The 16,150-nt window shown below is 36.1% G+C and overlaps 1 protein-coding gene across 2 annotated transcripts; it reads left to right on the forward strand.

Annotated features, from left to right (window-relative positions):
- Positions 1-235: 235 nt before the first annotated feature.
- Positions 236-15,749, forward strand: LOC101246751 (ubiquitin carboxyl-terminal hydrolase 5). Of its 2 annotated transcripts, none has more exons than XM_004246196.5 (13): positions 236-494; positions 2,684-2,932; positions 6,962-7,106; positions 7,420-7,479; positions 7,583-7,678; positions 10,995-11,393; positions 11,664-11,804; positions 11,885-12,055; positions 13,093-13,350; positions 13,439-13,587; positions 13,753-14,340; positions 14,494-14,767; positions 15,187-15,749. In XM_004246196.5, exons 1-13 carry the CDS (start codon positions 397-399, stop codon positions 15,370-15,372), a joined length of 2,814 nt encoding a protein of 937 aa, XP_004246244.1. In that variant the 5' UTR covers positions 236-396; the 3' UTR covers positions 15,373-15,749. The 2 variants fall into 2 exon arrangements, 1 of the variants encoding a protein (XP_004246244.1); XR_011211728.1 differs by lacking the exon at positions 15,187-15,749 and adding an exon at positions 15,035-15,059 and having other exon boundaries at positions 251-494; positions 14,494-14,952.
- The last annotated feature ends 401 nt before the right edge of the window (positions 15,750-16,150 follow it).

The raw sequence follows: 16,150 nt of genomic DNA on the forward strand, positions 1-16,150 counted from the left end.
ATTATTAAATTAAAGATTAGGTATTATATATATTATTAAAAGGTTAGGAGGTGTAATGCTCATTAAGTAACTTATTAATAGCAATATATATATACACATAATATTATTGTGTAAAAAGAAATAATCTAAAAAGTCTTATTTTTTTCTTTTAAAAATAAATATTTTTCTCATCATTGAGGCATTTATAATAATATTTTATTTGTGTAAATAAATTTTAATTAAAATAAGAAACGCTGGGCTGTGTTTTAAAAAATCCATCTAGAACATTCACATGAATATGTTAAAAAAGAAATATTTGAGGCAGAGGCAAGTTAGGTTGTCCCCCTCTGTGTAGTAGAGAAAGAGAAAGAGAAATGTTGGTTTGTTGAGTTTTGAGTTTAGCGGAAGAGAAGGGAAATGACGCCGGAGGAAGAGAAGCTCACTATCAGAGATATATCTATTGCTGCCGAAGCCCAAACCAAACAAGGCGACACCTTTTATTTGATCACTCAACGGTAAATTTAATCTAATGGCCTCTTATTTCTAGGGTTTATTTTTCTTTTTTCTAATTAAGAATCTCCTTTATCTGCCCTAATATATTTAGGTTTAACAGAAACTTCTTTTATGCTAACACATAAATTAACAAGTCCTCCCCCCTTTTTATTTCAACATATAAATCTCTTCTGCACCCAAAGGTCAAGTATTTGATGTAGTGGGTGAAAACCATGGTGATTTGGGTTCAAATCCAGCACAGAAAGCATAAATTCTTCCTATTAACCTAAACCTTGATGGGCAGAGTCAGCATGTATGGCTGGAATAGTAGAGATTTGCTAATGTGGTGTGCAAAGATAAGGCGTAGGTTGCTATTTGTCTGTAAAAACTATGTACTAATCCCTCTCTTACATTTCTTCTTTCTATATTCGGAGATAGTTTAGCTTCAAAATATTCATTTTACCCTTAATGACCTGATTTTATAGCCATACGAATATCATATGTAAGATTACAAGTTCTAAAAATATTCCTTTCTTTCTTAAACTTTGTGCCAGACAAACACCACATTAAACAAAAACTGACCCTTGTGAAGTATGTTGCTATTTTATACCCTAATTTTTCTGTTCCTTAAGGAACATTGGATAGAAGTTATGCAGCTTTCGCATTTAACTTCTTTTTTAACAATAAGGACAAAATTAGGAATTATACTTTTGGTTTACTGAAATAAGATCTATTGAAAGAAGAGTGCAAACTTTCAGGAGTTATTTGCTTCACTGAAAGCCATTATTGAGTTGTTATGTTCTTCTTGACATTTTGTTAGTAAAAGGTAAGGTTATGTTATAGATAAACAGGCAGTTTTGTTTTCTTTCTTTTGAGAAGGGAAACAACTAAGCAAGCAAAAAAGATGTGCTGTAACATCCATAGAGTAATTACTGAAGCAAAAATCTGCCCCTTCTAATCTAATTTTCTAATCCTTTCGAACTCCTAACATTATAATACTGACTTAGCATTTACCTTTTCCATTCTACATCACGAGCAAAACAAAATATTACATCTGGACTTTATTCTAATGATAGAACTAGCAGTCTTCAAAGTATCATTTTTTCTTCTCAGTCCAAGTAGTCCACCTAATAAATGCAGTTACCATATTCAACCAAAGCTTTCCTGTGTGTAGTCCCATTTTGTTCCAGAAACACCTAATCAGTTGATGAATTAGGCATTGGCCCACTGCATATGAAGTGAGAGGAGAACTATGAGGTCTTAGGTTCTAGTTCCAACCGAGGCCAAAATAATAGGTAATTCTTCTCATCTCCTTAAGCCTTGGTGGGCAGAGATATCCGGTATCTGTGCATGTGGGAGGTAGCAACTACCCTATGGAATAATTGTGAAATTCTCATGGACACACTGTTTGCTCTCTATCAAAGGTAAAACAAGCTTAACTTGAGAGGGGTTTTAGATCACAAGTTTCCTTTCTTTAAATCGAACCAGCGGAAGTATCTTTTTGTCGGTTTTCTCCTTATGTATTCTCCTTGAATAGAGATGTTTCTGCTCATATGTGTAATAAAATCTTGTTACTTAATTGGAAAAAAATGATGCCATCTTCTGATTCAGTAAGCTGTTGGAATGTGCATAAGTGACTGAAAAATTCAGTAGTCCTGTAAGCCTCCCTGTCATTGGCTCTCCTCCTTCTGAAGTTGATATTCCTATCCCCATTTTCTCTATTTTGTGCCAGAAAAGCTGAAGCTTTTTCTGTCAGTTTAAAATCAATGGCTCATGTCCAAATACAGTTATCCTTCCAGAAGGATATTTTTGTTCCAACCCACCTGGAAACCTATTCTAGATTTGAAACAAAGCATGTGAGCTCTAATATTTCTCTCTCCAAACTGAGGCTCCAGATGCAGTTTTTACTTCTTTGGTGTACCATTGGTCCTCAACTCCATATTTGTTCTTAATCACACCAATCCCAGAGGACACATACCTCTGAGTCTTTCTTCTAGCATTGTGGCCATTGACAAATCCTTGAGAGGTTTCGATCCTTCAGGAATACAATATCCATGAGTTTCAGACCTCAATGCATCTATTATTTGAATATAATCTTGTAAATTTCAGATTATCACTTGAAATTCTTAGAGGACATGCGTGATAAATATTATGTAAATTCTTTTCTGCAAGACTGTTGGGTAAATGATTATAAATTTTTTAATGGGTACAGATGGTGGCAAGAATGGTTGGAATATGTGAACCAAAACCAGGCTAATACTGTAAATGATGGATCTGCTTCTGAGCATTGCACTGGTGGTTCTAGTGCTTTGAAGAGGCCTTCCAGTATTGATAATTCCGACTTGATATATGAAGCAGCCTCAGGGGATTCTAGCGCGGGGATTGACCTGCATGATACCCTCATTGAAGGCACCGATTATATATTACTTCCTCAGGAAGTGTGGAATCAACTATATGAATGGTGAGGTTTTTTTTTAGAAAATGTTCTTGCTTATACATTTTAGCATACTTTTATGTGTGTCAGCTAGGTAGTATGTACATTCATAAAAAACAGCTAACTTATTAGATTATAGAACTCAGAAGTCTAGAGAAAACGGAAGATATAGAACTGTTGATAAATAGTTTAAAGAAATCACGATATAAGCTACTGATAGGACTTTGGATTTATGTAAAGGTAGATCTTCTACTGCTGCAATTACATCTGGAAGAAAAACTACCTCCTCCATCCCAATTTATGCACACACTTTCCTTTTTAGTTTGTTCCAAAAAGAATGTCACCTTCTATATTATTAGAAACAACTTAACTTTAAAATTCGCCTTTTACCCTGAATGCAATGATTTATAGCCTCACAAATGTCTAAGCTTTGTTTTAGTTCACAAATTTCAAATGTATAATTTTTTTCTTAAACAATGTGCCAAATTAAACACTGCCACATGAATTGGGAACAAAGGGAGTATTACATTATGGTGGTTGTTGGAGGAAACTTGGAGGGCAAAAGTATTTTGTAGTAGCCGATGGAAGTTCAGAAATGTTCAACGAGGGCACTTTGTGTTGCTTAAGTTGTGGTTGGGGGTATGGAAGGGCATTAAGATGTGCGCCCCATTGCCCATGAGTTTTATCTTGAATTCAGTGGTAATAAACAACAAATGTAATCTGCAAATTAAGTGTACTAGTTGTTAAGAAACATATTATGATTGCATTTGTTACTTTTTCTTTGGAATTACATACATATTTTATTTTTTTCAATCATTGCACATTTTTTACTCAAGCCCAGTGTTGTGAAAAGCACGCTTAAAAGCGAGGCGACACCAGTGCGCTTCTTTCTCCTGAGGCGATGCAATCTGAAAAAGGCGCTCACTTCAGATAAAGAAGCGAGAAGCGACACTAAGGCAAAAGCGCAATAAAGCGCGCTTTTAATAAAAAAGCGACAATTAGGGTTTTTTAAAAAAAATTAATTGTTTTTTTTTAAAAAAATCTGAAATATACAATATAACTTAATTTTTCTTTCACGACTCTTCTTTCGCTTCTTCTCTCTTCATGACCGCGACTGAGACTGCGTCTCTTTTCACACCTCGACCGCGACTGCATGTAAGTTTTAGCCGATGTTTATTAGTTCATCTCTATGAGTTTCTTTTCTCCTGAAATATACAATCTTCGCCTTTGCTTCATCTCTGTGAGTTTCTTTTCTCTTAAAGAAGTGTACGAAGGAGAAAGTCTCACTTATGGTGATGTTTCTGTGGCAAGTGGTGTTGAGGAGAATATTTATAGTTTTAGGGGGAGTACTTTAAGGGGCAAGGAAAGAGGAGTTGGAGGTTCTAGTTCAAGTCGAAGCCTTGTTGATGAGCCTTCTGATAATGAAGAAGATGATGACCAAGTAGAACCCTTGGTTATGGCACTTGAAGAGTTTGAGGATCTTGTTGAAGAATAGGAATTTGAGTCTTTGTGATTTAATTATGTTTTTGATTTTTTGCTTTATATGTTATAACTTATGAGTATTATTGACTATCTATTTTCTTTTAATCTAAGACTATGTTACCTTTATTTAGTTATTTAATATTTTTTTATTTTTATACTAAATGTCGCTTTTTTTAAAAAAAGCGTGCGCTTTGCTTCACGCTTCTCGCTTCTGTTAAGCAAGCCCTCGTCGCTTTTTTCCGCTTCTCGCTTCCCAAAACACTGCTCAAGCCCTTATTTAAGTTGCATTATGGGCTTAAAGCCCTTATAAACCTGGAGTGCTTTTTAGATTTCACCTTTGACAATACTTCCTTCACTTTTAGCTGGGTTGGGTAGTTATTTTTTCTTCTGATGGGTGTAATTGTATATGATGTCAAATGTCTTGGTTCAAGTGTTTCCTCATTTACCAGAAAATTGGTCACCTACAACATTCTGAGCTTTAAGTGTAAGCTGGGATTGCAGTATCCTAATCATACACATGTAAATTATTTAATGCAGCAACTCATAATTTAAATCGTCCCCAAGGCTTTGGTCTATTGGTAAAAGTTCAAGATCATGATGTGTGGTTTAAGCATACGTTCTGGGTTTGACTTATTGCAGACAAAATCTTAGTATTTAAGTGGAGATGGTTAGAGGGGCTATCTATTATCCACTGAGTTTCTAAACTTGTGTTAGTCGCGACCTCCGGGATTTCTCAGTTATTAAAAATAAGCTTATAAAATAAATGACATGTAAAAGTGCAGTGTCCTTTTCTTTAATATAAGTATAGCAAGTATTATTTACAATCGAAATAGCCAAGCACTACACAAAAAAAATGGAGGATCTTTTACAAAATCAGATCTGCAAATAGAAGTCTTTCGTTTTATTGGTGGTGGCCAGCATTATCCACTGAGTTTCTAAACTTGTGTTAGTTGCGACCTCCGGGATTTCTCAGTTATTAAAAATAAGCTTATAAAATAAATGACATGTAAAAGTGCAGTGTCCTTTTCTTTAATATAAGTATAGCAAGTATTATTTACAATCGAAATAGCCAAGCCATACACTAGTGCCGGAGGATACAAAAAAAAAGGAGGATCTTTTACAAAATCAGATCTGCAAATAGAAGTCTTTCGTTTTATTGGTGGTGGCCAGCATATCTTTAATGCTGAAGAATACAAACTTACCTATATAAAAAAAAATCTTCCGTTTTATTCTACTCCTACTCATAAGATTTTCAAGTTCATACCAAAAGTCAAAAGTCGTAAGCATTTTTTCTTCAAAAGATGTATTGTTGTTGTCTTGTCTTCACATATTTTTCTCCTTTATTCAAAAGGATCAGCACTATACAGGCTAGGATAGTTCTCCCTGTCTTTAATTTTCTTTGCACGTCTATAGCCCCACCAACAGCTAAAGAGCTCCTTTGCTGTATGCAGCATCACCCATCGAGTCCCGAAGACATCTTAAAAAAAGTTCTCAGCTTAGGCTAGCTTTCTCCTACCTCCACTGTTAATAAGTGGCGGCAAGACTCGAATCCTGGACCTCTGCCTGCTCTACTATGATGAATTGTGTGAAGTTATGCAGACTCTTCACTTCATGGAGAACCCGACATGTACCTGCTGACATTTTTGGAGACTCCGAGCAACATACTTTGCCAGCAATGGTACAATGGGTGACTAATATTCTTTTCCATTTCACACATAGATGTAGTTTGTGTCCTTGTGAAAACTAATAGAGTTGATGCAAGAAAAAACTTAGCTTGACTTTCTTCTATATAGTTTTTCTTTTAACTGAGAATAATCCTAAGAGCCATGCATGGTTCGAAGCGCGACGGATAATTGGCCTACCCCTTCAACATTTTTCATATCATTACTAAGCTTTTGTCTGCTACAGAGTTGAACATGTGACATGCACCAAAAAGTTTGAGGAGATGGTAAACTCACTCCCAACTGAGGGTGTCCTGAGAACTCACCATTTGTCCATTATATGTGTTGCTGGACTATACCATTTCTCACTGCCTTTTTCTTCTTCATTCATTTTTTAGATTTCTAACAAGGGTATAATAAAATGGATGGTACATTGTTTCAGGAGATGACAAGTTCCAAGAATACAGTATTTTAAAAAAATTTGGTCCCTTGAATTATAAGCTCCTATACTAATGTTCTCACTATCAACAGCTATAATTAGAACAGCACACTATTTTAAAATAAAAATTAGAAAAAGGATCTAAAAAAAAATTGAACTTGATTTGACCATCTCTTATTCGCTTCCATAAGTGCTGTTGACTGCTATCCCCTTCCAAATTGTTGATTCCAAAGGTGTGCGTCCTCTGTAAGTCACAATTTATTTTCATTTTGCCGAACACCTGTATCTTCCCCGCATTTGATTGTCTTTAATCCTCTTTTCACTGTTTTGGTTTAGAGGAGAATTTGTTTGGGTAAATTTATATAAGCACTAAAGGTTCCCAGGAGCCAGGTAGAGGAAGTATTTAGGAAATTTAATTGCCATTTTCGGTTGAAGCCACTGAAGAGGAAATAGAATAACCATTTCTTGGTTTAGGTACAGAGGAGGTCCTATATTGCCACGGAAGGTGATCAACTCTGGCCTCTCCCAGACTGAGTTGGCTGTAGAAGTTTATCCTCTGCGCCTTCAGTTACATCTGATGCCAAAAGATGAGCGTTCTACCATAAGAATAAGTAAAAAGGTAAGATCATTTAACCCCTTACTTAAACACAACCCAATTTTTGATAAATCATAAACACACAACTGCAGTACACTTATTTCTCTTTAATTGTTTTTTAACTGTCTCATTGAAGGAGGGGAAGAAGAAGTCCGTTTTTTCCGTACCCTCTTTCAATGAGACAGTGAAAAAACAATTACAGAGAAATAACCTTACAGGAAAGTTTTCGTTATTTGATACATGTTTCAAAAAAAAAGTTCTCCTTATTTTGATCATGAAGCCTCTAACCTTATAATGTTGTTTAAGAGGTCATTCCTTTGTTGTTTTGTTTGAGCAGGAAACAATTAGACAACTTCATAAGAAAGCTTGTGAGATGTTCTCTCTCATTCCAGAACTAGTAAGAGAATCTGTTTGTATACATTTTTGAGTCTTCATTGGGTTCTTGAAAGATATCAATCATTCTTCACTTCTGTAATTTGAACCCTTTCTGTTCTCTTCAGGTATGCATTTGGGATTACTTTAACCATCAAAAGCATGCTTTGATGAATGACATGGATAAGATGCTTGATGATGCGAATATACAAATGGATCAGGATGTACGTTTCTGTATGCTGCAATTAATTATTTTAAGACTATTACTGCCACAGACAATTTAGTTAAAGATCTAGAAATCTGGTGTAACTTCAGTGCTCTTTGGTTTTATCTACGGGTGGGAAATGAGCCATTTGGGTTTATTTTGGCTGGGTCAAGATGGGCTGAAACAATAAATGAGTCATTGCCCAACCCTGCCCAAAGTTGAGATGGACTATGAAGATTGAAGCGTTGGGTTAAGATGGGCTAAACAATGGGTCAAAGCCCAACCCGCCCAACTTGACTCACCATTTATATAATTTTTTAACTTACATTTCATGATTTCATCTGATATAAAAAAACCTATTGAATAATGAACTGGCCATTCATATTTTATAATTCCTTGTGTAGAAATAATCGTTGTTGCTAGCAAGATTCCAAATCTAGAATTTAATATTCTCGCCTTTTTTATTTCCCACCTAATGTTCAGTACCTGCATTAAGACCTTAACTTTCGAATTTGCATTTAAAACTCAATCTCCCTACCATGATGTTTTCCATCTCAGTGTTTCAAAACCAAGACCCAATCGCTTATCCTAAACTAAAAAGAACATGAAAAATACCTATTTGTAAAGAATGAGATATTGTGCTATCTTTAGATGATTTGATGTTTTTTTTTTGGTAGTCTTAATTAGCTATTACATCAGGGGTACTAGTGTTACTAAGATTTACTAGATTTCTTCAACTTGATTTACTAGATTATTACAAGTTGAAGAGGACACTTGTTTAGTAGTAATGTATGCACACTTGTCTTCTGATAGGCTCTGTACTGCCCAAAGCGGTGGAGTCCAGAGGGTAATATTTATCCTTGCATACTTTGCCAAAAAGTGTGCCACTTTATTGCCTTCCCAGAAGTTATGTCGGAGTCGCCAGATCCTTCAGCCAAAACCTGCAGATGAGATAGGAGTGTTATAAATTGAGTTTGTGTTGTCTGATAAGAGTGTTATTTCCTCTGTGGAGTCCGTTTCAATTTCCAGCGGGAGTAGTTTCTGGTGGAACGCAAGCTCTGCACCCTTAAGAGACATGAGTTCCATATAAGTTGCATTTATTCCCCACTGCCTCTGATAATAGCGTATCTTGCCATTACCGGGATTATTTTATGTTTTGACTTGCATCAACACAACTTTGTTCCTTACTGTTCCTTTAAATTTGTCCCCCAATTTTTTTTGCTGTATTTTTTCCTCTACAAAAAGTAAGTAAAAATTATATTTCACTAATAATAATAATTATAGTAACCCATATTTGTATGATAATGAAAAAAAATTAAACATTTTTTCATATGCAAAATCTAAATCTAGAATTGAACCTTAGAAGCTAAAAGTAAGCAATTTCCATGGGTCAAGATTGGGCATCATGATAGGTCTATTTGGGCTATTGATTTATGATGATCAACTTGGGCTATCCCAAATTAACCCATCATCAAAATCATGCCCAAACCCATTAAAACTTGGCGAGCGTGGGTTTGGGATAATTTTGCCACCCCTAGTTTTATCTATCAGTAAAACTATATTTAAATTTATTTGTTCAGTTTTGCTTGAATGTCTAATATTTTTCTAGCATTTGGCTACATCTGAAAAAAAGATAGAAAAAAGTGCTCTTTGGTATCCTTAATGTTACTTCTTGGAGATGGCATGGAGCTCTCCACAAACCTAACATATATGGATGTAGTGCTTGAATCCATGCATGGTAGTTCTATTTTGTGATTAATTCAAAGATATTTCATGGCAGTCATAAAAGGTTCATATTTCTTGTGTTTCATTTCAAATTAATAAAAGGGAAAAAAGAACAGAGCTAATGAATGAGTAGATGCATGTCCTCTCCATTAGACTACTTTGTGAGACAAGTTGGAAGATAGTCGAGGATTGGTCTGCAGTTGGGTCTATTTTGAACCAGAGTTATTGTCTCACTTTCTTTTGGTTTCCTAGTTTCTGGCCTCTAAAGTAATGGACCCTGGAATTAAGTGGTGCAAAACTTGGACACCAAGGTTCAAATTCCAGAAGAGAAAAAACACGAGGTGATTTCTTCCCATCTACCTAAGCCTTGGTGGGGAGAGTTACTCGGCACTTGTGCTGGTGGGAGGTAGATGTACACGGTGGAATGATCGAGGTTTACCCTGCCCCCCCCGAGAAAAAAGTAATGGACCCCAGAAAATATGTGCCGATTCTCTACTTCATCAACAAAGAATAAGACAATATGTGCCTATTCACAGTTTTATCAAAGGCGAAAAGCACAACTCTAAGGTCCTTTGGGACATTAAGCGCAAATAAAGTGTGCTTTAATGAAAAAAGGTGCAAAGGGAGAAAAAAATACAAATATATATGTTTAGCCCAAAATTATTTACAAATATATGACCAAAGAAATTGAAAAAAATTATGATGAAGTGAATTATCAATTGTTTAGTGTCACTTCTTCAGAAGAGTCTCATTGGCAAGGAAAGTCTGCCGTAGAACCTTGAGGATGACACTGAAGCACACATAAAGTGAGTCGAAGCGCTCAATACGTTTTGAGCCTCACTTCAGGGCTTAAGTGTGCTCTGACTACACTGCGCTATTCATTATTTTTTTAAATTAAGTTCTGCCATGCATTTCCTGTATGACTGGATAAACTTTTCTGAATCTAATTGTTACAGTTCATAGCAGAAAGCCCTGAAGAGTGTAATAATTTTTTATTTATTTTTTTGAAAAAGGTGAAGGTTAAGAGTGTAATGAGTAGTTTAGTGCCATTTCTTGTACACAGAATTCTAATTACATGTATTTTCTTTTTCTTTTTCTTCTATGCGTTCATGCTGTCACTAAATGGGTCAGTCTTGCATAAACATGAATGATGATATTAGGGTGTAAAATGGACGGGTTGGGCTGAATTTGGACTTGTTAAAATGGTCTTAGTTGATGACCCGCCCAAAAGTTAACTTGAGGTAATGGGTTGGGCTGAAATAGGCTAAAAATCGGGTCATAACCCAACCCAATTCTTACTTTGTTTGAGTACCTAATAAAACTTTTTCCCTTGTATATATAACATGTCGTTAAAAAATGTTTATTTTAAATATTTAAACAAAAGTTCCTCATGGGTCATTCTGGGTTGCATATCAGCCCAGTTTCAAACTGGGCTGAATTACTTGATGATTTCTTCAAATAGCTGCCTATGTGATTGCTTCAAATAGCCACCTATGTGATGATTGCTTCTGTTTCTTTTGAAGATGTTCTTTCACTTTACTGTTTCCAAACTTTTCCCAGCATTCTAAGACTTCTCCCCCCTGTTTTGCAATGTGATTACATTGAAGCAGATCTTGGTTGAGGTTGCTAATGATAATTCAGCCGGTGGTGTGAATTCTTTTCATGAAAATGGAACGGCAGATAATGGAACTGCGGCTCTTGTGAAACCATCTCAGCCTAACTTCTCAAATGCCGAAGGGTTGTCTCTGAGTAAAGGTTCAACTAGAAATGGCACAGCAGAGTTGTCTCAGTCACAACAACTTGCTTCTTCAGGAACAGACAAGACCTACGGGAGCAGTGGTGTTAGTACAAGGGGATCTGCTTGTGGTCTTACAGGCTTGTTGAACCTTGGGAATACTTGCTTCATGAATAGTGCCATACAATGTCTTGTTCACACTCCAGAATTTGCTCGGTACTTTCGAGAAGATTATTATCAGGAGATAAATCGGCAGAATCCTCTGGGGATGGTTGTAAGTTTCAAGAATATCCTATTTGAAAAGTTTCTCAAATTTGATCTTGGACAGGTGAAAAGTTTACTAAGAACCGTACTATTTGCTTAGTCATAAAAATTGCTATATGGTAAAATGTTTTAGCAAGTGTATACATACCTGGAGGTGGCTGGGATACTGAAAAATCTGTCAAACTAAATCTGGTAGGGACGTAGGTGGGCTGGGAACCTATCTGATTAATAATTTAGTCGGAAAATATATTGACTTTTGACTTTTAATCTAAATTTGTAGGGTGAACTGGCTTTAGCATTTGGTGATTTGCTACGAAAATTGTGGGCACCTGGGCGCACTCCAGTTGCCCCTCGTCCTTTTAAGGCAAAGCTTGCTCGCTTTGCCCCACAATTTAGTGGATACAACCAGCATGACTCTCAGGTGGAGTAAATTATCAGAAATTATCGCCACTTTAACCTTCTATGAATCGGGCTTCCTTTACACTCAATTCTTCTCTTCAGGAACTCCTTGCGTTTTTGTTGGATGGACTTCACGAAGACTTAAATCGTGTTAAACACAAGCCTTACATAAAATCAAAAGATGCAGATGGCCGACCAGATGAAGAAGTTGCTGATGAATATTGGGCAAATCACATTGCCCGAAATGATTCCATAATTGTGGATGTATGCCAAGTGAGTAACATATTGCGAGAAAATGTTAATACCTGACTAATGATGGGTGATGCACTTTGCTTCTGGGTCTGCCATTTCAATTGACTAGTTTGGTGAAAGAAATTTTATTATTTAGAAGATTGGTTGATCTAACTCTGAACTGCTGAGACTCTTCATTTTTTATGCCGCACCCGTATCAACAGAACGTGGGTGTGGAATTCGTACATGATTTGATCAATTGATTTTGGATACTTTGACCAAAATCGAAGGAGAAATTCGATACAAATATCTGTGATTTCTGTAATCCAAACAAAAGCTTAGGGGAAATTGAAGGAAACAAAATTAGCTTGTATATAGAAATTTGCATGTCAGTCTTTTTCTCTTTTTTATCTTCTAGGATTCTCTGCTTGATCAATATTTTCTCCTCGGAATACGGTGTAAGTTTCTCAGATAATGTCTCATAATTTAGCCATATAACTATATTTTGAGATATTTGAAATTTGAATTATGTTTGGCCGAATCCCCTTACCCGCATCCTTACCTGGATCCATACCCCCGAATCTTGTAACTTTTGGATCATGAAGGATCCGGCCTCTAGATCCACATCTGTATCGACACCGGCACTTAAGTCCGAGCAACTTAGTTGTGAACAACTAAATGAATTACTTGATCTTTGATTTGCTATATATTTCTGCTTCTGTGAAGTTCACTTTGCTTTGAAATGATAAAATGTGGACCTAAGCTTCTTTACTGTACTGTACTTCTGTTATAGTCCAGGTTTTCTTTCTTCAAAAATATCAAGGGCTATTTTCATTCCTCAAGCAAGCAGTTTCAATTTTGTTTAGCCCTTCAAGAGCAAAATCTAGCCCCCCCCCCCCCCCCCCCCCCCCCTCTCCCCTCCTAGTCTCTCTACTGACATGTGAAAACTGTTAATAGCTTCAGTAGTACTAGTATTTACTTATGTAAAGTAGAAAGGGAAGAAAGAAAATAAAACAATAAGAATGTTATTTTCCTTGCCCTTCTATGGTTATGGAATTTACATGTCCTCTGTTTTACAGGGCCAATACAAGTCAACTCTAGTGTGTCCTGTGTGTAATAAAGTCTCAGTAACATTTGACCCACTCATGTATCTCTCCTTGCCGCTTCAATCTGCCACATCCCGTACTATGACAGTAACAATTTTCACTTGTGACGGAAGTGCACTGCCAGCTGCCTGTACAGTTACTGTACCAAAGCAGGGACGTTGCAGGGACTTGATTCAGGCACTTGGTAATTCTTGTTCCTTGAAGCAAAATGAGAAACTTATGCTTGCTGAGGTTAGTCCTCTGATCACTCAAGTTAGCATTTAAGCGTGATATACTTGATTTCTAATTTGGATTCACTTGTTTCTTGTGCTGCTTGTAGATACGCGGTCATTTGATTCATCGTTTTCTGGAAGATTCTCTAATATCTCTGTCTTCTATAAAAGATGATGATCATCTTGCTGCCTACAAGATGCCAAAATCAATAAAGAACTCAAAGTTTCTTCAACTAATCCACCGCCGGGAAGAACGGTATGCATAGTTTGTAACTTGTTTGCACCACTATGCACTTCCTATTTTCTTCAGTCTCTTTCCAATTCTCCAAGGCGTTGATGTTTGGTATTTAAAATGCTATTTTAGTAAGAACATATATGCAATCTTGTCTCTTCTAATTAATGCTGCCTCTTTTCTTTGTAGTGAAATTGGTATCTCTCAAAGTAATGTTGGGTGGAAGCCTTATGGAACACCTCTTGTTTCACCAATCTGTTGTGATGATGTCACCACAAGGGGCGATATACAGTTGATAGTTCACAGAATGCTCTCGCCTATGCTAAGAGCAGAAAATCCAGGATTTAATTGTGTTTCTCGCTCTAAGACAGCAGCAGCAGCAGCAGCCAACGCATCCCGTCTTGCCGCTTCTAGTGAAGCCTGTGTAGACTCTAGTCTAGCAAATGATGATCCAAGACAGAAGGATGTGCCTAGCTCAAAATTGGTGAACTTGGAGAAACTACCTCTGCAATTGGTTGATGAGAATAATGCATGCATTGACCTAACTGTAGGGGAAGATAAATCTGTCAAATTGTCTTCATCGTCAGTTTCAATACTTGTATTTGCTGATTGGTCTCAGAAGCTTTTGGAAAATTATGATACTCGTTACATAGAGAATTTGCCGGAAGTCACAAAGTATGGACCAGCTACAAAAAAAGCTCGAACTGAACCTCTTTCACTGTACAGTTGCTTGGAAGCTTTCTTACGTGAAGAGCCATTGGTTCCTGAAGATATGTGGTTAGTTTCTTCCTGTTCTCATTGCTCATGTTGCCAGAATGTTCCCAAAAAGGAGACATCTATTTGCTCATTATATGCCTGATGTTTTTGCATACAATGTTTTTCCTTTTCAAGTGGTTGATTATATCAATTTTTTTTGCTTAAATGTTATAGGTATTGTCCTACATGCAAAGAGCGAAGACAAGCAAGTAAGAAGTTAGATCTTTGGAGGCTTCCTGAAGTGCTTGTTATCCACCTGAAGAGGTTTTCATACAGCCGGTCCATGAAGCATAAGCTGGAAACTTTTGTAAATTTTCCTATTCATGATTTTGACTTGACAAAATATGTGGCCAACAAGAACAACTCTCGACGTCAGCTCTATGAACTGTATGCACTAACAAATCACTATGGTGGGATGGGAAGTGGGCACTACACTGCACATATCAAGGTGCGTAATTTTGTTATGCAAGTGGTTATCTCTAATCCTATCTTTAGTTCATTGAAGTCTCTGGTAGTTTTCACTTATTGCATAACATAGATTTTAGTCTAAAATTAGAATGATATGGAGCAATCAGTAATTAAATCTTGCAAGTGGTGAGGTCCTCATGATTCATGGATACAATCTCATTGAAGGTTGGTTAAGATTTCCTTGTTGGAGGTTATCTTTCAATTTGTTAGAAAAAAAAACAACTCTTTCATTATTCTTTTGTCACAGATTCCTCCAGGTGCAGTAACAAGCCTTCTGGTACTACACCTCAATGTGATTTGTGTGTGTTACAAAATCTATTAGATCAATATTATCTCTTGAAAATGAAAATTTTGCAAATATATTGTACATTTTAATATGCTAGTCTTTCCGTCATGCAGCTTCTTGATGAAAATAGATGGTACAACTTTGATGACAGCCACATATCACCGATTAATGAAGAAGATGTGAAGTCTGCTGCTGCTTATGTGCTTTTCTATCGGAGGGTAAAAACAGATCATGACCATTCTGTAAGTAATGGAACAGTGTCTTCAGCAGGTCAACAAAGCATCTCATCGCGGAAGTAGTCTCTCGCACCATGTAATCAGCTCTCTTGTACAAATCAATGTATTAATTTAGTGAAAAATACTTACTAGGAAGGAATGAAGTTTAGGGTGTCAGCCGTTTTGCAAAGTAAAATATGTGTGCGGGTGATGATCAGCCAAGAATACCAATCCTAAGAGGGAAGGAGGAAGAAACATTAAAGTAACAAAGTGGGGCAAAAAAATTAAGGAAAAGCTGAAACCAGTTGTAAAAATTGTTCTTTTATTTCCCTTTTGTTTAGTTGTGGGTTATTCTTATCTTTTATTCCATCAAAACAATTAATCGAGTACTCAACTTTGACTAAACATTATAAGAATAAATGAGTCGTTTTCAATGACATATAAGCAAAATTCATTTGTCACATGAAGTAGTTCAGTAATTTCATGATAAATTGGACGAGCTTTTCTTTACACAGAAATTATTTTTGATCCTGGTGTAATAAGTTAAAATGTGAGTGAAATTATCCTTTTAATTGATATTGCTGAAATTGTTTTTTTTCCTTTTTGACTATCATATTATAAGTTTACTTGGACGTGATTTTATACAATCTTTTATCATAATCACATGAAGTTGTTTATGTTGAGTTTAAATTTCACTTCTTCTCTAATTCCTTCAGAGGATTTTGGAAGGGTAGTGTTACTTTACCTTGTGAAGATAGAAAAATTATATTTTTCTCTGTTTCACCAAGAATGATTTAGTTTAACTTGGTACGAAGTTAAAGAAAATTTTTGATCATGTGGTTTTAAATTAAAGTTATGAAAT

The sequence above is a fragment of the Solanum lycopersicum genome, chromosome 9 (genome assembly GCF_036512215.1).
Source record: "Solanum lycopersicum chromosome 9, SLM_r2.1".
NCBI lineage: Eukaryota > Viridiplantae > Streptophyta > Magnoliopsida > Solanales > Solanaceae > Solanum > Solanum lycopersicum.